Here is a 25,796-nt window from a genome sequence, read left to right on the forward strand (position 1 = left end):
CTATAGAGTCTGCTTTGTGTCTCTGAATGTCCTTCATTGTGGATGCATCCACAGGAGCCTGGCTAACCTACCAAGAGTCCTACCTTGATACTTTCTCTGATCCTCCTATTAGCCATCTGTTGTCACAGTCTCCTTAAGTGCGGTTGGAGATTTGTACCCACTTTTTCATGTCTCTGCTAGAATTTTTTTCTGATTTGAGCTTGCATGTGACCTGTACATGCCATCATCATTGCCATAAGTTCATATGAGTAACTGACCAGATATCTGGAAAACTGTTTCTTTGTGGCTGTCTACCACCTTTGAGCTCTTAAAATCTTTCTACCCCCTCTTCCACAATGATCCCTGAGCTGTGAGAGGCAAAGCTTAATATAAGTATCCTGTTCAGAGATAAGTATTGTGAAGCTTCTTGTTCTCTGCAAGTTGGCCAGTTGTGTGTTTCTGTGTTAATTATGATCTGTTGCATAAGAAGCTTGTCTTATGCATTAATACCCATCTACCCATAGATGCATTAATCTATGGGTAAAACAAAAAGTCATTGTTTCACTAAATTTTTCTCTTTTTGCTACCCACCCCCACTCAGGGTCTCTGGTCCTGATGTGAATTGATAAACTGACATAACACATTCTATTTGGATTTTTCATAGTTTATATGACATTTGGGAGAGATGACTTACAAAGACATGGATTCTTATAGGCCTTTTCTTTTCCATATTTGAAATGCATGCACGATCTGCCTCCTGCCCAGAATCTTCCAGGCTCTCCGTTCACCTGTGGTCAATATGGTGGCGGCTCCAACCCTTTTTCCTAGTGTGCTCCACGTCTCCCACACTCGCCATGAATCAACTCCAGCTTTTTGGAGGAGCTTTTGGGTTCCAGTCATGAATAGTCAGTTTAATACCATAACTGTTTAGTAGAAAACTCATATTAGGTTTTCCCCTATGTCTGTGTCATGTTTAGCCTCAAGTTCTTAAGACTATCAGTGTCAGATATGGGATCCATCATAGGAAGTGGACCTTAAATTAAATTAAACAGCTATTAGTTGCTCCCATAATATTTGTGCCACTATTGCACTGGTGGGCATATCTTGCCAGGCTAGTTATTATAGTTCACTGGATTTAGAACAGGATAAGAATGATGATTACTTGTCTCTTTCTGGTTCTTGCATGAATGCTAACTTGTAGAGAAGAGCCTTTGAAGTCAGCTCCAGCTCGATTTCCCCTTGTTAAGTTCTATAGCTCATGTATGTAGTGTCTTCAACACTAGGATCTTACCATACAGTTCCGTGGGGTAACCAAGAGCATGTTCAATGGCCAGTATTATTTGAGGGTCTATAGATTCCCTGATCATCAGTCAGGTTCTAGAGAATGAGTTCATCCTGGCATTGAGGTTTATTTTTTCATTAGCCTATGATGTCTAGAAAGTGCTAGACAGCTGGCATAGCTGTTAAAGGCTCAGGTTCACAACCAGAAAAATAAGGGTGTATTATTTTCTTGATATTTTCAGCATGCTCTAGAAGTCCTGTGTGCATTTACATTTTTCAAAACATATACCCTCTAATAATAAAGTAATTCTCTAATGTTCTCTATATTTTGTGTTCAGGAATAAAATGACAGCCAGTGCCTAAACTCCTGCTTACATACCAGGCCACAATCTTGTCTGTCCTAGCCCTCTACACTGATAGCATTATTTTCTTCACTGAACAACCAGACTACCCTTTTTTGGGAATTAAATTATGTTAGTTTTATTTAAAATCTTCAAAAAATTAGACTTTCAAATAAAAATTAAATCCAAGCTGTCATATCCATTACTAGAAGATTCCTCTTCAACTTGATAAACTATATAGATTGACAGAGGTACTGTCATTAAACACCAAATCTTAGGCTGACATGGTGGTTCATGTCTGTGATCTTATCACTTAGGAGGCTGAAACCAGAAATGTATAAGTTCCAGGCCAGCCGAGGCTATATAGCAAAGGCTTGTCAAACACAAAAGGGTCTAATAATGTCATGTACCTTTTGGTTAGTATACATTAAGGTAAGTATTTTCATGAACAGAATGTATAACTTTCCTTGTTAAAACAGAAATAGTACATGCAGAATTCTACAATTCATTATTTTCTTTATCTTCTACTTCTACACAGATACTAGTGAAAAACCCAAGCTTGAAAAGCTTAGTGTATACAGCTACAATTGTTGGAAGAGATGCTACTGACTTCTGTCTTGGCCAGACAGGGAATATTATCACAATTTCTCCAAAGTGAGTTTTTAAGAAAATATTTTATTGAATTTTCAAACAGACTTTTATATTTATGAAGACTACTAAAAAGTGATTTTGATTATATTAAACATATGGATATTTAATAAAAATTTTCATTCAGAAACTGTATTTCATATTTCTGAGGTTTTTCTTTAAGTTGGACAAAACAATTCTAATAAAAGCCAGACTTGGGGTCACAAGCCTTTATTCCCTGCACTTGGGAGGTAGAGATAGGAGGATTTCTGTGAGATAGAGGCCAGCCTGGTGTACATAGTGAGTTCTAAGCCAGATGAAACTACAAGAAGTCTCTGCTTCTGTGAAACAACAACAACAACAACAATAACTAAACCCAAACTGAACAGTTCAAATAATATATAGATGCTAACAGATGTATGTATTTAATTAATAAAAATATATTTTGCATGTATATTGCCTATAAAGATAGCATTATAATCAAGTCCTTATTTATATAATACAATACAATATTTATAATACAATACAATATTTATATATTTTATGTAATATAAAACTGCATCTAGTCTATGCTAATGTTAAATATAATTTTGTAGTGCATAGGTTATATTGTATATAAATAGAAAACTTAGATGCCAAGAACGAATGAGGAACAAAAATAAGTAAAGGTTTAAAAATACTACTTCTCTAAGGCGCTGATACTGAAATTTAGTGTGTCTGTATGGATAAGATACATATTGAGGTTGAGATATGATATATATGAATGTACATATGCTCCAAGAATGTAGTATTTAAAGCACATACGTAATTCACCACTTTAAAGTCTTTTATATGGATGAGTGTTTTGCCTTCATGCATGTAAATGCACCCATGTGTGCATTACCCACAAAGGACAGAAGAGTGACCCACGTCCCCTGGAACTGCAGTTTCAGTTGGTTATTGGTTGCCATTTGGTACTGGAGTCCATATCCTGGTCCTTTGGAAGAGCACCCAGTTCTCTTAACTACTGTGCCATCTTTCCAACCCCATAATTTTAAAATGTATTTGGTGATGTGGTGTATTCAGCCATGTGCTATAGAATGTATGGTCCAGGATATCATTAATATTATGTGTTTAAATAATTTCTGTGTCTCATAAAACTGACATAGTGCCACGAACATTGTAAGATATATATAAATATAATTTAAGTGATTGAATCAATGAATAAATGGAGTTATTTAATGACATTAAAGCATTATCTAGAAAAATTTTAAATCACATAGGAAATTTGCAGAATTTGAGCTTCTAGGCTCAGGAAAACTCTCCAATATGAAAGGCTCTTTAATTTCAATGAAATTTAATCCATGATTCTTCTTGAATAGTCCTTTAACGGAATTTTTAGGAGATTAGTGAGATCCATTTGTATAAAAATCCCACTATTTCTGCTATATTTGGCCTGTGAGTTTCCCTACAAAATCAATTTTGAATATTTTCATTGATTTTGCACTCTGCTCATTTAGATTAGTAGTTGCTGGTCCCTCATCTCACCCATTCAACAGCAATTTCACAACGATGTTGGAAATAAGGCTAAGGCTTGACACAAGGGAAGCTATGCCCATCTCCATTATCAATACATGTACCTTAACTGTACAAAAAATAATTGACATATGATGTGTAATGCTAAAAATGCTAGAGGTCAGACTATAATCGTTGGTAAAATATTTTTGTTATTTATCACCATGCCAGGGTGAAGGTAGGCTGTAAGCCTGAGCCAACTTGAAAAAAAAATGATCTTATTCTGGATTCAAAGTTCATTATTACATGAAAAATGAAAACAAGATGTGCCAGATTTCAGTGTGTCCCTTGCACACGGTGAAATCAAAGCTGAACAAGGAATATGATTACAGAAATAGGAGGTGGAAATTTCATACTCCCACAAAACCTTCTGACAGACTTTCTCTGTTCTCAAGGGTGAGGGAGCAAGCCTCAGAACTTAACCAAACCCAAGGGGCTGTAGCGATATGATTCCTGATAGACTCTTAAGGGGAACTACCGAGACATGGAAGAAATGTTCCCGTGGCAGCTCTTAATGAAGCCCACTTCTTCTGTTTCTAAAGGATCATGTTGCTTCCACCCAAGACTTGTAGCATCTTCAATTAATATGCGAAAATGTGGCCAATATGGTCATAATGGTTGCTACGGAGCTAGCTGTTGACATTTTTCTACAAGTTGGCAAATAGAATCTCCACCGCATTAGATTCTTTCCCACTAGACTACATGTTATAATACAAAACTAAAAATTAAATAACTGGATATATTGCTTTCTTCCATCTTTTATTTTCTCTGAAATTAGAAGTATATTGGATCTATTTATCTACCATTATTTCTATTTTGAATTGAAATTATTCTTTCAAACTTAGTATTAGGTATTTTTATTATTATTTTTGTCTTCTGTTTGTTTGTTTGCTCGCGTTTTTGGTGGCAGGGTCTCCCTGTAGCCACAACTTACTTAGAACTCTCTGGATAGAGTAAGCTGACCTCAATCTCACAGAGATCTCTTTGCCTCTGCCTCCTGAGTGCTGGGATTAAGAGCATGCACCACCACATCTGGCCTAGGCATTATTTTTAATCAAAAATGTTTGTTATTAGTTTCATTTATGCAACCAAAACAAGCACATGACTGAGAATTTGAAAACAGAAAGTCAGAAAGTGTACCAGAAAGTGTACATATATATATATATATACACACACACACACAAATGTGCACATATATATGTGTGTATATATATATGGATTCTTATATATATAATATGTATTCTTATATATCATATATATATATTAAAAGTATACTTGGAGATTAAATTTGGATTATATAGATGTGTCATGTTTCAAAACTCTTTAATTTTTTTACAAGTAAGTACATTTTGAGATGTAGGCACTCAGTGATCTATACTGAATATATACTTATCCTTTTCCAATAAAATGTTTTCTTTTTTATAAAACAGAAACCAAACTGTCCTCACTGTGAAATTCTTAAGTCGCTTCCTCCATCCTTCTGAAGCTACATTGTTGTTAATTTCGAAACAAAAGGATGGAATAGGAGGCAGTACCGTGGCTTTTGCTTTAAAGGGGGAAGTACTCAATTTTAAAGCAATTGTAAGTAAATTTTACTTGTTTTTTATGACCTTTTCTCATCTTCCCCAGACCTTGCAGTATCATATCATGATTATTCCTGTGTATTTTTTTCTATTCAGCTCTTGATCCTTGAGATCATGTTTTTCCTTTCAAACCTTGTGAATTCAAGACTTTTCAGGGTAGCACAGAAAGTTGACAATTTATTCAAAGAAGAATTTTCTCTTGTCTGATGGGGACATTTAACAATTTTTAAATATATTTAAATTTTTTATAAAATATTTTTTGTGCTTGTGCATTTATACACATGTGCATGTGTGCATTCCGCAGCACAATGGAGTTCAGAGGAATTGGCTGGAGTCAGTTCTCTTCAAGTCCTCTCCTTCAACCATGTGAGTTCTGGAGACTGAACTCAGGTCATCAGGCTTGGTAGCAGGCACCTTACGCATCTTCCAGACTTGACATTCTTTATCTGTAGTGTTCTGTGGGGAAAATCCATTATAAGTTTCCTGCTACTGATGAAATTTATTGAAAGATAATCATATTCACAGAGTTCTACAACTTCATATCTAAAAAGATGTTACAGAAAGATGTTTGCTAGACTTTTACAATCATTGTTTTGTTTGAATGCTATTTACTACCATGCATACATGGTAAAGGCAAACAAGTTTGTTGCCATGCCTCTATATAAATTATTACAAATGAACAAAAATCCACCTTTGAGTGTGAATGGCAAGAGGAAGAATTAGAAACAGCAACTTTAGGAGGAATATGTGGTGATCAGTTATGTGTAGAAACAATGGGATGCTCAAGTGGACAGACTGATGTATTAGACAGTGATGCTCCCAAACAGGAGATGGTCATTTTGAACTATAATATGTTGTTATCCTTTCATTTGTTCTTTAGCAGAGTTCACATCTCTCCACCCTCTCACATAAATTCTCTGAAGTAGCGTACTACTTTGTCACATGTAGTTCTGTGAGATAGTTGATTATAGCCTGCCATTAACCTCACTACAGGACAGAAAAATTGACAACTGGTGTTACTGTAACTCTGATGAAATTCAGCCTGCCTATTAATCATCTTAGGTCAACAAGAAGCAGCTTAATAATAATGAAGAAATAAAACAGGAACATTATTTGCTGATAACTGTCAAATTTCTATAATTTATTTCTCTACAAATTATTTTGAAGTTTTATATTCTACCTTATTCTCTCATAATTATGTCATTGTAACCATCACACTATAAACATATACAAACCATATTCACACAGTTTCACACACAAATATATACACACATATAAATGGCTTTTTCTTAGGTCATATATATATATATTTGTGAATATGTGTGTATATATAAACATAAAATGCATATGGTTTATTACTTGGAAATAGAAATCATATATAAGCATTCATAAAAATTAGTTATTAAGAGTTCAGCTTAGGAAGCATTCTTAAAAATAGGTTATTCATTAACACATTATAAAGGTTAAATATGAAATAAAATATATTTTAATCTTACTTGAATTGTTACAAGAAAATACTTGTGAGGGACAGAATTTTCTTCATTATATGTAATATTCAAGTAGCTACTAGAATTTTAAGCCTGTATTTTATAACTAAGGATATTCTGAGTTTTGTCATTATTATATGCTTTTTTTTTAACTTCAGGATGTTCTAAAATGCGAAGCTCCGTGTTACCAATGGAAAGAAGTTACTGTGAATGTGAGAAACCCCTTTTCAGCTGATGGAGATTTTTGGTAAGTTACTATTGAAATGTAAATTTATTGCACTATCTATACTCTTAAGAAAAATACTAATTTTCTTTACCTCTTCCACATGAATCTTCAGAGAATAAGTTGTATGTGTTTATGTTCCTTTAACTTATGAGCACAGTGAGACAAAGTACACCAAACCATGAAAGTAAAATGAATTTTTAAAATTGCTACTTGGTCATGTCAAACCAATAAGTTTTGTTAAAAGGCTTATTCAAGATATTGTGCAATCTTGCACTTTAAAAAATTTATGATTGGTAGGTTCTTTACTTCTATTTGCATTCTCTTTGTTAATGCCCAAAACTTAAACACTGATTCAGTTAAAGAATACTATTTCCTTAGAGCATCATATTTAATTCTCTGTGTTCATTGGGTCTATCTTGAGAATTTGTAACAAGCTTTGCAATGAAAAGACAATAAATTTTTGCTATTCTAAAAAGACAACTAATTTACTTCCTAAAACTTTACAAGTTGAAGATAGTAACTCATGTGATGATTAAATTAGTAACTGTGTTCCAGTTCCAGAAATCACAGTTTCAATACCTGAATTGGAACTGAGAGTCTCAATATAATATAATATTCTTTGTATTTAATATTTACTAATTTGTTAGTTAATAAATTGATAAATTTATTAAATTTGATGAATTGAATTTTAATCACTTTGTATCTAGACTTTCAAAGTTTTATTTTCAACTGCACTCATTAAATTGATTACTCAGGTACATAAGATAAAATTACATACTATTTTGTTAAACATTATATTGGAATACACAGAACACAGAATTTTAGATGTGCTATTAATAAATATTAAAATGTGCCCATAAATTAAGCTAATGTCTGAATGTAGTTTTTCAGTGGAAACATTAAACAGTTATTCCTGCATTTTGTTGATAAAACTAAAAGAAAAACAATGTAAGTTTTATGAATTGGGGAATATGTATTTCCCCTGGTCCACTTCTCTACTTTTAATAGTCAGTTTAAATTAGCATCCACATGGAGAGATAAATGTTAATCATCTACATAAAGTTTTTTTTGTCCAAATACAGTCACATTCAGAAGTACTAGGAGTTAGAGTCTCAACATATAATGCTTGATGGGATACAACAATTCAAATTGCAAAAGACAGCATGTATACAAATATTATTTTTGTTATATAAATTGCCCTAGTTATCATTTCTTTTACTATTTCTTCCTGTGGATTTGTGCCAATCTAGAAAAAGTTATGCATCTGCATTTAGCTTTAGTCTCATGCACACCAGTTTTTAGACATAATAAGGAACTCTTGAAGTTCCACTGGATAAAATCTGCTACTCTCCAGTATCTCAGATACTACAGCTGGAATGATAATCTTATAGTTAGGATTTTCCTTACAGAGTTTATCGTAAGTACCTTTGTAAATCAGGAGGAGATTGTTGAGCTTGTCCTGGGCTTTGTCTTCCTTCTTTTTAGCCTGTCTCCAGACAGACTGGATCTTCCTCTTTCTTGGCTGATTTTCTAATGTCTTTCTTCATCTTTTGTCTGAATGGGAATTGTTGCAAATCTCAAAGAGCAGTGGTGAATACTAAAACTTTATTGAGATGAGGGACAAAATGTAGCAGAAAAATTATTTGGCTTATTTCTTCCAGCATTGAACCACCACCTTAAAAACAGAGACAAAGGCGATTAAGATCTCATTACTCACAGCAATGCTACTCCTGTAATAGAACAATTTGTTCCTGGTGGAGGTAGTTAAAGTTTCTCTCCTGCAGAATTGGGGAGGAGAAGGTAAAAAGATAGGATGTTTCTTTGGTCTTTTGGGGAAATTGTTTTCCAAATACCACAGACTGTAGGTTTAAGTTTCCTTAATGTATTATCATAGATTTTGTTGAATAGAGTTCTATTCATTTATTTTATAAACTTATATCCATTTCTAAAGAGGTTAAACAACTGTATTTTATAGTTTCATTGCATTTCTCCAGGGTTCAGGTTAATGCAGCGAATGTTAGAATAATGTTTACTTCAGATTTTGTTTCCTCTGGTATTATAGCCAATTTACCTCTGTTTCCATTATTGCTTCATGGTAATTCTTTAATACCCCTTTTCCTCGCCATATGTCTTTGGATCCAGTGTTGGTTTTTCATTTAAATCACTTTGGTAATCTCTGTGTTTTTGGTTTTAGTGCTTAATTCACTTACAGTTAATGTAATGTGATATATAGCAGGATTTGAGGCTAAGAAAATGGGTTATTTCATTGTCTTTGTTGTATAAGCACAATAACCAGTGTTTGGTTCCTAGCACCCTTATGCAAAGCTATGCATGATGGGGTGTGCTTTTAATCCAAGTTCTTGGAAGGCAGAGACAGGTAGATCTTTGGGGATCACATGCCAGCTGTCATACTCTAATCCATGAGCCCTGGTTCTAGTGAGAGTCTCTGCCAAACAGACAGACAAACAAAAAAGCAAACAAACAAATGGATTAGCAACAGTGGATAGCTCCTAAGGAACAGCACCCAAGGTTGACACTTCTTCTGGCCTCCATACATATGAGCAAATAAATGTAACCACGTAGCTATGCACTCCCACACATGTGCACATATATGCTCACACCGGCACACATAAACAAAGATATAACATAATTGATTCCTGTAAGTCTATTTGTGCCATTTTTTTAGTGCAGATAGTATCTTGCTATGTAGCTCTGGCTGATCTTCAATTCACTATGGATTCCATGGTGTCCTTGAATTGATAATCTTTCTGTCTCTACCTGTCTAAAAATGGGACTACAGGGATGCAGCATTGATACTAGCTATTCTAGTTCTCCGTATGTCTTATAATTTCATTGGTTTCTTATAATTTCTATTACTGCTTGAGTTTGTGACTTAATTGTAAATAGTTGTGGAGCTCACATTTAATTTCTAAGTTATGTTTTCTCATCATTTTCTTTTCCTTTTTTTTAAACACAGAATAAGCACCTTTTTTACATGAGCTAAGATGACTCATTTGCCTTTCTAGGCTCTGATCATCCTCAGGTAGAATTCCAGTTCCTTGCCCTCTGGCACATAGCCATCCTCTACCACACTGGCCCAGTCTTGATGCAATGCAGACAAGAAGTTTTCCCTGCTGTAACTGCTCCTTCAGAAAACTGCTGATTTTTACCATTCTTATTCCTTTCATCACATTTCTTTTGAAGTTTTTTTTTATTGCTTTTTGTTTAAAATCTCTTCCTCCTGAGGAGTCAGCTTGGCCCCCTTCTTGCAGCTCAGGGGCAGTGTCGGTTCCGCATGCTGTCAATGACCATGATGCAGTTCTTCACCCAGGGTCTTGGTTTGGACCAGCTCGTTATTGGATGCATTGTACACAACATCAAAGATCCTTGTTTTGTGCCTGTAACACTCAAAGCCCCAGAAGTTCCCCACATGCAGTCTCAGGGCATGGTACTTCTTATTGCCTCCTTGAACTCCAACTGTGTGTTATCGGCGCAGGCCAGTCTTAGTGTGGGCAGCAGGCAGCCCAAGCTCATACTTCTGCTTCTTGTGGTAAGGCTCTCTTGTGCCCAGTCTTGTGGCACTTATGCCAGTTGTACCGAGAGATGCCCATTGCTTGGCACTGGCTGGAAGTGCTTCATCATTTTCTTAATAATTTCCCTGACAATTATAACTAGTACTTGGATTTAAAACAATGTTGAATATGCATTATAACATACAGATTTTTGTATTATTTTATGTTCAGTATGGTGCCCTTGTTTCTTTTCAAGTGAGAAAAGACAATATAAATTTGCTTAAAATCATTTATGATGTGTTTATTTTAGGTATTTATCTATAAAGTTAACTTTTCTTGTGGACGTTGTTTCTTCCTGTGCTTTTCTCTTTTCCTGTTTGCTTTATTTGAGACAGTGTCTTGCTACGTAGCTCTGGATAGTCTTGAGTTCATGATTCTCCTACCTCTACATCTTTTGTACTAGGGATTAGAGTTACATAAAAAGACACCAAGCTCTCTCCACGTAGTTTCTATTACCTTTTGATTAAGCTGAAAGATACTCCATTAATGTTTTTATAAGATATTTCTGTAATTCTTTCTGTCTTAATTTCTCCTTTTCTTGGAGGGCAGTTTGACTGGATGTTATTTTTAATGTTGCCAATGGAAAACATGGGAGATAAACCTCTTCATGTTTCTACTATCCAGTACCTTGTCTCATACCAACACTTTAAGGAATATCTGTTACTTTGTGTGATGGGTATTAGCATACAGGAAGTACTGAATCGCTATGTCTTTCTAGAACTTATTATAGTTTCTATTGTCCTGATATTTTATTTTCACTGTTTTCGATTTTGTGTACGCTTTTAAGCCACATCCCTGGCAGCAACATACATATTAGTTAGCTGTTCATATCTGTCATTGGAGCCTGAACAATACATTTATCCTTTTGAAAAATATAAATAGATATATGTAAAACTCTGTCTATATATCAAGCATTCTGTGTGATTTCCTATTTATTTTTTGGAATACGGTTTGAACTGTCATTCATGATTTCATGTTGTTTGCTATGAAAATTCATTATTGTATTTGTAATCATTGTTCTTAATTCTTTTTTACAAAAAATACATGAACAGCTGGAGAAGAGAGTAGTTCATTTGGTTTCATAGTTTCACAACATTTCAGTCCATGTAGATGGATAAGTCAGAACAGAGAAACACAGTTCCTGCTGGAAGGAGCTGATGGCAGGCAGTTCTCACTATGGTATCCAGGAAGCAAAGAGCTATACAGGAACCATCGACTGGACAATCAAAGGCGTGCCTCCACTGACAGCTGTGTCTCACCTCCCAAAAGTTCCATAGGCTGCCAAAATAACACCTCTAGCTGAGGAATAAGTATTGAAAGCATGAGGTTGCCATGGACATTTCAGGTTGAATCCATGACCCATTACATGTATGAGGGCATTCACTTTTCTATATAAAAGAATATTATACATTACTTATTTCTCTTCCAAATATTTCTCTTTTGCCTCGCTTCTTTTGGCAGGCTATTGTTCTAATAGCCAGGCCACATCCCTGGCAGTAACATACTGATGTAGTAGTATGCACAAAATGTTGCTTTGTGTTGCAGCATAAGAACACATGGGCATTATGAACTGAAGCTTATTTTGATTTTGATTCTGAATATCTTTTACAGGTGATGAAGAAGTGTACAAAAGAGTATTTTGTCATCTAAATTTTGTTTCAGGGCAACTGAAAATAACCTTTTCTTTCTCTATTTCAGTGTCTTTCTTGTGGAATCCACAACATTCATGTATTTGCCATCACATGTATCTCAGTCTTCAAAAGTTGCGATTCCTGAGTAAATGGCTCTGATTTTATACTCATAAGTATCTGAGGGAAAGTTCTGATGAGTACTCAAGCTTATTAGAGAATTATACAATAAGTTTAATTTATGCAATATATTTCATTTATATTATCTGAACTTTTATTCAGGTATAATTTTGATATTATGAGGTTCATGTCTGTGAAAATATGCACTTGATTAAATATAGTCAGTTCTCATTATTCATCATATTATTTTCTTTGAAAAGGCCACAAACACTCTGGGTGTACTGAACTAATTCTTCTAGGAGGAAAAGATGTAAAACTCTGTCCGTCTGGCCTCAGTGTTTGACTTCAACCATGAACTGGATCAGTCTGTGACTACAGCTTTGTAGTACTGTACACATTACCTTTAACACTGTTAATTTACCAAGAGTATTTATTTAAGAGAGATGAATACCTTTTAGCAAGTACATCAATTTGGAAAGATAAGTTTCATAGACAATTATGATCATATGAATTTAATCTATTCCACTTTATGACATCTTTAATCAGGTTAGACATGGAATTTTATTTCAGATTGAGGAAAAAGAATACTTTAAAATTACATTGCTTTGTATGTATCATATAATTTTATCTATATAATACCTATTTAAGGTGAAATATAATTAAAACTATTTAATAAGATGAATGATATGATGTAGGCCACCATGAATGTAACCATGCACATAAAGACCTGTACTCTTAAGGGATTTGCAGATTTTATACCTTTCTGCATCTATGTGAATGGCTTGATAATATCACTGTCATTTTTGGATATGAAAATATATCAGGATGCAAAAATTTGGCAATTTTGATAAGTAGTGGTTCCCAGTGGTAAAGTTATTCCTTGATGCTTAAAGTTAAATTTTTGAGTTGTATGCACATCTTACTAAGATTAAAATTTATGTAGTTTATTTTTCAGAAGCAAATTCTATTGTCACTTCTAGGAGAGTATAAGGATTATTTCTGTCATAAAATAATTGAATTCTACCTTGGTTATTTTGTGAGAGAAAAATTTTTAAAAAGTAAACAACTTAGGTCTTATTGCACATATTTTATTGAATAGTAAGGTACTTCTTGCTTAAATAGGCCATTACAAATTTTGCTTATCTATTTTGGATTAGTGCATTGAGCATAAAAGGCAGGATTATGGGTCCTGTAAAAAGGAAATTATTAGATTTTTAAATACTAATTTTAAGTGTATCTTTATTCATTTTAATTTTGTTTGTATGAGTGTTTTGCCTGCATATAAGTAAGGACACTACATGTATGTAATGCTTATGGAGGGCAGAAGAAGATACAGGATTCCCTGGAACTGGAGTTGAGGACAATTGTTAGCTGCCATGTGGGTGCTGGGACTTGAACCCGGGTCCTCCTCAAGAGCAGCCAGTGCTATTTACTGCTGAGACAACTCTCCAGCTCTCTTATGTTTATTTTTGTAAATGATACACTAGTATTGTTTAAAAAACTTGTAGGAATTATCTTTTCAGTTTTATCTTCTTGATTAACTAGATGCTTTATGATCATAGACTTTTTCTTGAATGGCTATAAAGTATATTTTCACATTAATTATGAAAATTTTATGCCATGATATGTTAGAATTAGACCCCTAATCAGTATAGATATATTTGAGAACATAAACAAATCAAAATCAAATAAGATTAATGAATAATAAAATTGAGTTCACTTTGAAATACAATTTAAATTTGAAATACAGTTTAGAAATTTTATATCACACATTTTGGAGCGTTTTCTTTTACACTGTGCTTTTAAAGTGCTTGATTTGCTCACATGTAATAAAATCACAGCCATTGAATGCAAAGCTGCAAATAAGGACCCCAATTTTAGTAGTGACGTTCTCGAATCAAAAAAGAAAAGGGAATGAGCAAGCACAAATAATTCAAAATTTAAATTTGGCCACAAAGAATATTTTGAACGTACTCCTCTAAAATACTTACCTAGTACAGGAAGCACAGAGTAAGAAGTGTGCCTGCCAGTTTCTCAAACGTTATCTTACACTCTATTTCACACAGATGCTTCCATTTTACTTAACATTTCCTTAGCTCTCTTCTAAGTCTTCCTCTTTAGAAATTTTAAAATTTAAAAACAATGACTTTCCTTAAACAAATTTCCAGACAAAAATAACCATTTAAGAAAATGCATTTTATTTTACTATTTTTTGAGGATTTCATGTCATAACCAGAGTGATAGTGTAATGTAGTAAGTCTAGAAATAATTGTAATATGACCTGTCTCTTATCATCTTGTCTTCATGATATGCTACTCTCGTGTTTAACACACAGAGTAACAAGGAGAATAAGAAATATGTTTTTAAATTTTTAAATAAATGTTTCCATTTTTTAGGCTTTGTGCAGTATTGTATTTCACCAATGCTAACGTTAAACTTATGTGAGAATGAAGAACTTTATTTGGGCAATTTGCAGGTTCTTTTTTCCTTTTTCTTCTTTTGGGACAGGCTCTCTCTGTAGTACCAGCTGGCTATGTAGATTAGGCTGGTCTCCATCTCATAGAGATTCACCTGCTTATGCCCTCTGAGTGCTGAGATTAAAGTCCTGATCCTCCACGTCTGGTCTGTATGTTCTTTTTAAGTTGGATTTTTTTGTTTTTATTTATATATTTTTTCTGTTTTTGAGTTTTTGAGACAGTCTCACTATGTTTCTCTGACTGGCCTTGAGCTCACGGGGTAGATCATGCTGGCCTTGAACTCACAAGAGTGTTAGCTGTGTGCCTCTGCATCCTAAGTCCTGAGGTACTGGAATTAAAAACATGTGACATGATACCAGACTTAAGTGTCATTTCTATTTATTTACTTATTTATTATTTTTGTCTTATATGTGTGAGTGTTTTTCCTGCATGTATGTAAGTGCACTATGTGGGTGCAATGACTATGGAGGCCAGAAGTGATCATTGGAGTCCCTGGAACTGGAGTTATGGCTGGTTGTTAGCTGCAGTATGGGTGCTGGGAACAGAACCCAGGTGTTCTGCAAGAGCAGCCAGTGATCTTAATCACTGAGCCATTTCCACAGCCCCTTAAGTGTTATTTTTAAGACTTATTGAGGAATTTTTTCACAAAAAATTTTTTTATCCATGTAGTTTCAAGTAATGCAACCTTTTAAAGCACTTTGAAGTTACATGAATTATAAAACTATGAGTTATCACACATTTTACTTATGAGAATATGAACCATAAACACAGCAAAGGCACTTAAATTTTTTAAAAGTAATATCATTATTATATATTTGCATGTGTCTGAGTGAGTGTGTTGCTGTGCACGTAACCTGAAAATTTCTTACTCTAGTTAAATCTAAAGGAATTATTAGAGAAGGATTAGTACAAAAAGCTGATTTGGACCAAAATACAGGCACTGATTACTATAAAGGCTGTGCTGTGAAATGAGTACATTTTCAATTACTCTTTATAGAGATATGACTTGCTATTTCCTTCCAGCAATGCTGAGTTATTTATTCACTTCACAAATTCTTAAAAAACTGTACCCTCAGCAGTTCTCTCAGTAGTTTTGAATTGGAGAGATAAGTCAGTTATATATGTCGCCCTCAAGGAGCAAGTCATGTAGTAGAGAAGTAAACAAAGGTCTATAAGAGGGGGCATGTTTACAGAGCACAATGCATTGATTATAAATATTATATAGACAGAAGTACTTTGTGGTCTGCTTGTTTAAGTAATATTACCTAGGTGTAATAGAGAACATCATTCACATACTTTATTCTGGTATTTTTACTTTCCACATAAAAATTGGGGTCTGATATAATGTGTGAAATGATGAGTATGATCGTTATGACCAGAAGCTCAGGGAGTGTGAAAATTTTCATAGAATCCTAAAGAGCAAGAGAAGAGGGAATTGCAGAAGCAATAGTTAGGAGCAAGCAAAGGAAAATGCAAGAAATATGATTCTATATATGGAGTATAAGGGTTGCGCATGAATTAAGGTTGAAAAGGGTACTCAATGGCTGGGCGTGGTGCTTCCAGCACTCAGGAGGCAGAGGCAGGCAGATGTCTGTGAGACTGAGGCCATAGTGAGTTCTACATAGTCTACATAATGATTTCCAGGTCAGCTGGGGCCAAATGGTGATCCTGTCTGAAAAAGAAAAAAAAATAGGTGCTCAAGTGATGTACATTCTGAATTGCAGTTTTAGACTTCATTTCATTGCAGACTTTCTACAAGGTCCATGAATTTAGAATCCTCATCATTCATCACTAATTCATAACAGGAACAAAATAGCTATATAAGTGAAAACAGACCCTATTGGAGATAGTTTCTAGACTCTGGCTCTTACTAAAAACTCAATAAAACTAGATATTGGAGAGAAACGATTTTAATATTTTTCTTTCTACTATACTGAATAAGTAGGAGTATAGAATTGGCTAAATGTTTTAGAACGTTAAGGTACCTATAGAAAAAAATACCATAGATTGGTTTGATTATACAACCAACATTTATATGTCACTATTCTGGAAGTTGCGAAGTCTAACATTAAGGCACTGGAACTTTTGATGTCTACTGAGGTTAGCTTCCTGGTTATAGATGATTGCCTGCCTGCTGAGTCCTCATAGGCCTTTCATATGGTTGCTGAGACTATTTTTGAGAAACATCTAAACATGTAGAAAAGTGAATGAACCAAAACTTGATTTGCTCACATATCATCTCATGATGTGTTAAAGCTGGACTTGAATTTGATAATTTGCTATTCGGTTGACCCTTGAATGCCTACCCTGGAGCTACTCCATGAGGACTGTTTTACAGATCTTGGCGATCCTTTTTCCAAAGCTTTAATTAGGATATGACCTTGGAGTTACTTACACAAGCCTTGAAGGTAACCAACTCAGTGGCATATTGACCAATCTAGGTTGAGAAGTGTTTCATACCACTACTGAAGAGGAAAAAATGTCACCATTTCCTATTTAAAAAATAATTTCCTCTCTCTGGCTCTAATTCACTGAGATTAACAAAATATATTATTTGATGTCGAGTTTTTATATAATTTATTCTTTGGTCTCTTTTTATACTGTTTTCCCCAGGACTACAAGGATTTTATTTTAATTTATGTATTTATGCATTCATTTATTAAGATAGGGTCTCACTATGTAGCTATAGCTCTCCTTGAACTTGCTATGTAGACTAGCAAGTTCTAGGCTGTTCAGGCTGACCTGAACTCACTGTGTAGACCAGATTGTTCTCAAACTCACAGAGATTCCCCTCACCCTGGTTTCCCAAGTCCTGTGAGTAAAAGTGTGAGCTTCCATGCCTAGCCATGACTTGAAAGATTTTAACATGTCTTCCTTATAACACTTCAGCAGTTATCAATGAATATCTAGAAAAGTGGTAACACAGGCTAAGGTGCAGCGAGCAATGAAAAGATAAAGGCAATGCATTGGTTTCTATATTTGGGGTGCTATGGTACTAGTTTTACAAATAAGTTGAGTTTGTCACTGAATTTCTAAACTAAAGAACGTTAAGTGTAACAGGTTTTTTTTCAAACCATACAATTTTAGCTAAATTATTTTCAGATTTTCTAGTAATAATGAAAATCTAAGACAAATTCCTAAATCCACAAACTTTTCTGTCATTGCCTTGAGCAGTAGGGGATCTTATCTCATCTCAGTTTGAGACCCTTTGTAGGAAATGAGAGAACTTTCAGATTTCTCCAAATGTTTTTCATTGCTGGTTACTGACAAGCTACACAAAAGAAAAAAGATATGAAGCCCAGATCCATATACTTTTCTATGTGCCATGATAAAAATGATTGAAAGACTAGAGATTGCAAATATTGAACAAAACAAAATCATAGATTTTCTGTGGGTTTTAATTAGTCATTTTGCTCAGAGCTCCATCATCAAAGGGATGACAATGGAACCCATATATGGAAAAATAAGACACACTCATCATTCTTTCCTGTTTGTGTATGGCCTTCATTTTACATGTGAAAATACCAAAACAATTATACCTACAAATGGTTTAAAATGTCAAACCAATGCTCAAATTACATTAAATATGAAATTTTCCTTACTTCCTATCAGAAAGTTATTACAGTACTTAAATGTCTGTTTGTGGAATTAAAGCACATAATAATAATAAGAAGAAATAAATAACATCAAAATGTGATGATAAGAAAATGTTATGATTATTCAAATGGAATATAAGAGAACAGAGTATTTAGTGGCATTGTCAGCTTTTTGATCATAGTAATAATTAATAATTACAGAGGAGTAATATGGGTGAAATTAATGTGTCTGGAGTACCAGAAACCTGTCAGTGGAGACTGTTGCTTCTATCATTTCCAGAAATACAAGCAGAAATTTAAATTCTGCTGATGTCACCTACATTTGTATGAAAGACACAAACATGGAAATAATTTTAGTTATTTTTTTTCAAGACACCTGGTTCTAAAACTTTATAATTTTTTATAGTTAAATTTTATTTTATGTGTATGATTATATTGCTGCATTTATGTAAGTGCACGTGTGTCATGCAATGGCCATGAAAGTCAGAAGAGAGCATCAGATCCCCTGGAATTGGAGTTACAGAAGGTTGTTAGCTGCCATGTGGGTGCGGAGAATTAAACCCATATCCTCTACAATAGCAGCCAGTGCTCTTAACTGCTGAACCGTCTCTCCAGTCCCTGGCTCTAAAAGTTTCAGAAAGAGATTCTGTTTAGTTTTAAAAGATAGCCAAGTAATTTTCCAGTCTATTTTAATATACAATGGAAATGTTATAAAGAATGGTTGAGATATGAACAATTGGTATTGTATTTTAGTAATTTTTAGTATCTAAAATGATGGAAAAATCAAATGATATATGAAATATTATCTGTAATCTTTTCATGTCATATTTTGGTCATCATAAATGTCAGAGACACATAATAATTAATAAAAATTGAGAATTGTATTTGAATATTTTGTTTTGTCTTGTTGATGTTATTTCCCCATTTCCTTATGACAGTCGTCATGTGAGTAGCAGTGATTACGATGCTGATAGGAGCTATTCCCATTCTGAAAACGGCTTAAGAACATGTGAGTACCTCAAACAAAATCTCGTAGGTTTTTCTCAGGTCTGGCACTTTGTGAAATAAATGAACTGAAATATTCATCAAGGCTAGTAATGATGATAGAATGGAAGCCCTGGAGATTGCTAGCTAGGTGGAAATTGACCTGCTCCTGCTCTCCCTTCTGTATCTGAGTATCCTGAGGATTTAACCCACATTTCTCCATTTAGTACTGAGTCTCTTTCGTCTAACACATTCAGAACATTTACTTAATATGGTCTTTTTGTCACTTCTGGCTTATATTGCAATGTTTAAAAACTGATTTAGATAATTGTCAATCACTAAGGTTAATATTGTAAGTAGAGCACAAGTTAATTAGTTTGTGAAATAAATTCAGGTATGAAAAGATGGGGAAAGTTCCACTAAGGTGGGTATAAAAGCAAAATTTGTCTTTAACAGCATGATCTTTATGTGCTTGAAAAGTTTAGTGTTTTTAAATTTTGTTTAGCCATACCTTTTAAAGGTTTGAGTATGTTGTAAAAATTTTGTATAAAGATGAATAGACATATGTGTCATATACAGGAGTAAGCACTATGCAGCCTCTTGTTCTATGCACTTTGGTCAGTGTTGATTTCTATGTTAGTCACCATCTGCTGCATGAGAAAGCTTCTCTGGTGAGAGTTGAGAGATACGTTCATGTATGGACTTAACAATTGGTGATTAGGGGTCAATTGAATACAATACTTATTTAGTAGAAAAATAGTATTAGGCTATCTTCAAGTTCTTAAGGCTGTATCAGTCTCATGAACAGGGTTTATCCTTTGAAGCAGACCTTAAATCAAATTGGAAAGTGATTGAGTCTGCATGAGTCTTTTGCATTCTGTCGGCACTGCTGCAATTTCATATAAACAAATTTCCAGTGACTTGAAGGCAATGATACCTGAGCAGTGGACAGATGAGGTTTAATATAGGACTTCTATCCAGGGACACAAACTCTGTCAGACTCTGATTTTCTAAAACTTAGCCAGTTGTGACCTTCTGTGTGCATCACATTATGTTGTATGAGGAAGCTTTGCTGGTGAGATTTGAGGCATTTATTAGTATTCGCTCTACCCCCTGTTCCACTATGATCCATGAGCCTTAGTTGTAGAGGTTCCACTGTAGATGTGTCACTTAAGGATGGGCATCTCTTAAACATATTCTCTGTGTGTGGCCAGTTGTGGGATTCTGTAATAGCCTCCATCTGTTGCAAAAAGAAACTTCTTTGATTAGTGGTATGCCCATCATAGAACCAGGGAAATAGCAAGCCCCAACCTTTGCCAAGAAACTATTGGCACCTGATTGCTGCTGAGCAAGGGAGAACTGATCTTCTTTAAGTTAGTGACTCTAAACAAGTTGACTCGACTCCAGTCGATGAACTTGCACTAAAAGACACCAGGATAGCTGAGATAAGACTTAACATATATGACAGAACACCTGCAATCTGGTGAGGGCTATGGTGGACAGGGAGGGAGGAGGGAGTATAAATTTGTTCAAGATATATTAAATGAAGAGCACAAAAACTCAATAAAAATACTAAAATGAAAAAAATACTATAAAAATTGGAAAGTGGTTGGTTCTCCTATAATATTCTTGTCATCATTGGACTGGTGGGTGTATCTTCCCAGGTCTGTTTTTGTTGTAGCTTACAGGATTCATAGCTTGGTAAAGCTGGTGATTTTTCTCTTACTAGTGGCATGCATAGCATCTTCCAGCAGTATGAAAGCTAGCCAGTAGAGATGAGGCTTTGAACTCAGTACCAGCTTGATGTTTGTTCTAAAGTTCATGTATGTAGTGTCTTCAGCAATTAGGTCTTACCATGATGTTCTATTGGGTAACCAGGAGGAGGGGTAATGACCAGTAGTCTTTGAGAGTCTATGGGACCCCTGATAAACAGTTTTAAAAGTGTAAGTTCATTCGTGGCATCGAGCTTTTTATTTGCTAGTCGACAGTATCTGGTAGGGCCAATACCCCCTCTTACAGGGTACCTCCTTTGAATCTCTTTTTTTTTCTATTTTTTCAAATACAAATCATTTTTTTATTTGTTGATTTTGTGTGTGTGTGTGTGTGTATCATACAAAACACCACAAACAACCTAATACATCTATATACCCACCTCCCAAATGGCACCTTCCCATAGCACCCCCCCCACCCCACTGGAGCCCATATACTCTCTCATCCCTGTTACTGTCCACTGTGTTGTTGACGCCCCCAGTCATTCCCCAGTGCTTGTCCATCCACTGAATCTAGTCAGCCAATCTAGAGTTGTTTTAGGAAGATCAGCTGTTCCTTGTCTAGCAGCAATCAGTTGTCAATATTCCTTTAGGTAAGCCTGGGGTCTGCTGTTCATTTTCCCAGTTCGATGCTGGGTTACTGTCTGGGAATCTCTTGGGCCACCCTGGCCAACAACTCAAAGGAAGGCATCTCCTGTCTGGCATTGTTTCTTTCTTTCTTTTATTTTTTTAAAATAAATACTTTACTGAGAATCTCATACATACATACAAGGTGTTTTGATCAAATCCATGCCCATTCCCTCCCCTCCAACTCCTCCCATATCTCCCCATCACTTTTTTTCTGATAACTTCATGTACTCTTTCTTCTTTGTTGATTTAATTTTTATTGGGCTTTTGGATACTCTAACATTCCCCCTTCTGAAGAAGTAATCCTAAAATTGTTTAAGGATTAGATAAAAGCTCCTGAATATTTTCTACATTTTTGGCCTTTGGAACATAGTAGGTTGCTGAGAGGCCCAACATTTTTAGTTTTAGCCAAGAAACTGGCTACTTTTCTTTGTGGTCATTTACCCTAACTGCCTAGCCAATTCCTACCTCCTATTCTTATCACACCATACTCTGAAGAGGTTACCCAAATTGCCAAAAGGGAATCGGGATGGCTTCTTCCATCCTGAGCAGGGAAGCAGGGTGTGGCAATTGGAGTACCCCTTCATTGGGTCTATCTAAAAGACTCCCAAATTGCATAACTCTTATCTCAAGGAGGAAAAGAAAGTCTTTGAATCATGAATAGGAAATGTGAAGGAGAAGGAAAGGCAAGAGTAATTGCCATTACTGGTTCTAGACAGAGAACTAGAAAAAAGTCTGAACAGGACAAATTTCAAATGTTCATGAAAGTCCATTGTTGTTTCTTGACAAGGGCTTCCAAAAGCATCCCTCTATTGAGTTCCTCCTCATTTTTCTTTTGGCTGCCAAGACTCACCTCTAGAGTGATGGATTCACGATTTACTTTCAGGTATTTTGATAGCTGTTGGAGTAGTTAGAATCAGTGTCAGTTCCCTTCTAGATAGGGGGAGAAAACAAATTTATCCATCATTTTAGAACAATAGCAGGTTGTCTCCTTTAGCTACAGGTGGGCATTACAGTGTTGGAAACCAAGATTTGAAGTCTTACATCTGAGCAGCACTTTCAGGTTAGGAACAAAATCATCAATGAGAAATAATTGTCTAAACAACTTTTTATATAGACTTAAGCTTAATGTCTGGGAAGTATAATCCTTTGAACTCTTAAAGAAATATACTGATGACTGTACTCTTTGGTTATACTTTCCTTTTAGGTGTTCAAGACTATGCAGTTGTCCCAAATAAATCAATTTATTTTTTACACTTAAGATAATTTGAGGATCTGTTCCTCAGGGGTCAAATGAGCTTGGGAAGAGCTCCTGGCTCCTTCCTTTTACCAGTTCCATCTATGTGAAGATAAGTCAAAGGTCACGTTCGACCATGTCTGGCTTAACTGGAAGCGTGAATGAGATGTTTCCTCTGACTTGACCCTCCTCTTTGTAGACTGGATACTGGTTCAAGTGCATCTAGTTGGGTTTCCATGTCCTCACTGAACAAGAGGACAGGTGACACACCACAGTTACAGGACATTTTGGGAGATGTTCCATAGTCCCCTGGAACTTATTCGACCTTGGAGGTGAACTGGCAAAAGCTGTCCTTTAAGTCCCTCTGACCACATCAGTATAGGACTCAAAACTATGGCTTTTAAACATTCAATAATGTTATTTCCACCAGTCTGGTACTTTTAATTATCATGTGCTGTGTAGATAAGGCTTGGATAAAAAACCAAATATTCTCACATAAACCTTGACTAGATATATACTTTGTTCCTTAAACTAATTGACTAAACTATGACCATAGAAATTTTAAGATTATGTATATATTATTTTTGGTTAATCCTTTATATATCATAACAAACCTAAACAGAACTTCATCACTTGCTTACGCTTTCTCATTTTTTTCTGTCTCTTTTGGAAAATATCTCCATTCCCATATCATTTTAACATCTTTTACATTCTCATTTTCTTTTTTTTAATAATTATGAGACATAATAGCATTAACAAATAAATTTTCCATCTGTTGTGAGACTTCTTTTTCTGCGGATGTGAAGCAATGCTTATTCCCTTTTAAGGTTCTAGTGTCAAGCCAATGTTTGACTAAAGTTTTTCTGGGGAACCACTGAAATTATTGAGCTTACTTACCAGATAACTGAGGGATTGCTGAGGTGTGTGTCTGACCTGTGGGTAAGCACACTGGAAAGCCTTAACCCAGCATGGGTCATGCCTTTACTTCCTAGCTTTCTCCAGATCCAGGAGGCCATATGTTATTAGGGTCAAATTACATACATTTGGCTGGGAAGAGTGGCTGGATACTCCTGTGAGGGTCCAATGACCCTGCTTGGCTCCTCTTTAATGAATGAGCACAACCATCAATAAGCTCAATTGTGATGATATTTAGCAATCAGGCTCAGCTGAAGTCGTGATGATGGTAATCTGCAGAAGGGACTAGTGTATAACATCATCTTATTAAAAGGACCACCACGTGGAGGCAGGATTGGGGACTCTCAAGCAGTCCCCTGCGTTCTCAGCCCTCTGCCTGAGGGGGGCCAAAGGGAGGGCAGAACTCAGCATTCTCTGGCAGTCTGCTGAGATCAGAGCCTCTACACCAATGGAGGTCAGAACCCACCCTCTCAGGCTGTCTGCTAGGATCTCACCATTGTTTCTTGTTATGTAGCCTAGCATTTAGCTGTACACATAGACTCTTAAAAAATTATACTGACCCATTTAATTTTTGGTTACACTTTCCTTTTGGGTGTTTAAGACCATAAAGTTGGCCCAGATAAACCAATTTATTTTTACTCTTAAGGCTGTTTGAGGATCTGTCCCTCATGGGTCACATGGGCTTGGGAGGAACCCCTGGCTCCTTTCTTTTACCAGTTCCATTTATGTGATGATAAGTCAAAGGTCCTACTTGACCATGGCTGGCTTCACTTGGATGCATGGAGGAAATGTTTCCTCTGGGTAGACCCTCCTCTTTGTAGACTGGACAATGGTTCAAGTCCATTTGATGGGGTCTCCATGGCCTCCTTGATCAAGAGGACAGGTTACTCACCGCAATTACAGGACATTTTGAGAGATGCTCATAGTCCCTGGAGCTTAGTCGACCTAGGTGGGCAAGGAACAAAAACTGTCCTTTATGTCCCTCTGACCAAATTAGTATTGGCCTCAAAGTATGGCTGTTAAACATCCAAGAAGGTTAGTTCCACCAGTCTCGTACTTTTATACCATGTGACATGTTGATAAAGCTTGGGCAAAGACCAAATGTTCTCAAATAAACTTTGTTTGGACATATATTCCTTGATCTAGTTGTATGTATACTTTGTCAGTAGGTTGTTGGACTAATATGGTTCCCTCTGTTTTTTTTTTTTTTTTTTAAAGTAGCTAGGCATTATTTAGCTCTCTCATTGTCTAACCATTCCACCATGGTTACCCTATTTAAGTTGCCCACATTTTTCCCATTTCTCCCTTAATAATACACTTCTATGGTCCCTCCTCTCTTGAGCTCCTTCTTTCCCTTTATCGCTTAGGTTCATTGAATAACCTTCCCTCCCCGTCCCCTTAACATAACCTAATTTTTATCCATATATCCCTTATTAACACCTGTTTCCTACTGTTCTCTTTCAGATTCTTTCTTATCCTTTACCTGCCTGGCTGCTTTTCATTATCCTGGTTGCTGTAGTTATGTCTGGATACTTACTCACTTATCAGGATTTGGTGCTAGAATCCAAATATGAGGGAGAACATACATAGTTTTTTTTTCTGAGTCTGTGTTACTTCACTTAGTATAACAGTTTCTAGTTCCATCCATTTACCTGCAAATTTCATGATTTCATCTTTCTTTACTGCTGAGTAAAACTTCATCATATAAATGAACCATATTTTTATTATCCACTCGTCATTTGAGGGACACTTAAGTTGCTTCCATGTCTTAGCTATTGTGAAAAGAGCAGCAA

General features: G+C 35.4%; 1 protein-coding gene and 1 pseudogene across 1 annotated transcript in view; one reads left to right on the forward strand and one right to left on the reverse strand.

The window, feature by feature from the left end:
- The window catches only part of Cfap47 (cilia and flagella associated protein 47), a 337,765-nt gene that overhangs the window by 145,828 nt on the left and 166,141 nt on the right, over positions 1-25,796 (forward strand). Inside the window, exons 37-41 of the mRNA XM_029561230.1 lie at positions 2,140-2,255; positions 5,213-5,363; positions 7,011-7,099; positions 12,349-12,426; positions 19,410-19,480. Coding sequence (XP_029417090.1) covers positions 2,140-2,255; positions 5,213-5,363; positions 7,011-7,099; positions 12,349-12,426; positions 19,410-19,480 — 505 coding nt within the window. The remainder of the gene's footprint in view (positions 1-2,139; positions 2,256-5,212; positions 5,364-7,010; positions 7,100-12,348; positions 12,427-19,409; positions 19,481-25,796) is intronic.
- LOC103730164 lies at positions 10,089-10,689 on the reverse strand (annotated as a pseudogene).

Source organism: Nannospalax galili, unplaced genomic scaffold, assembly GCF_000622305.1.
Source record: "Nannospalax galili isolate Female #2095 unplaced genomic scaffold, S.galili_v1.0 scaffold1733, whole genome shotgun sequence".
In the NCBI taxonomy this organism is placed as follows: Eukaryota; Metazoa; Chordata; class Mammalia; order Rodentia; family Spalacidae; genus Nannospalax; species Nannospalax galili.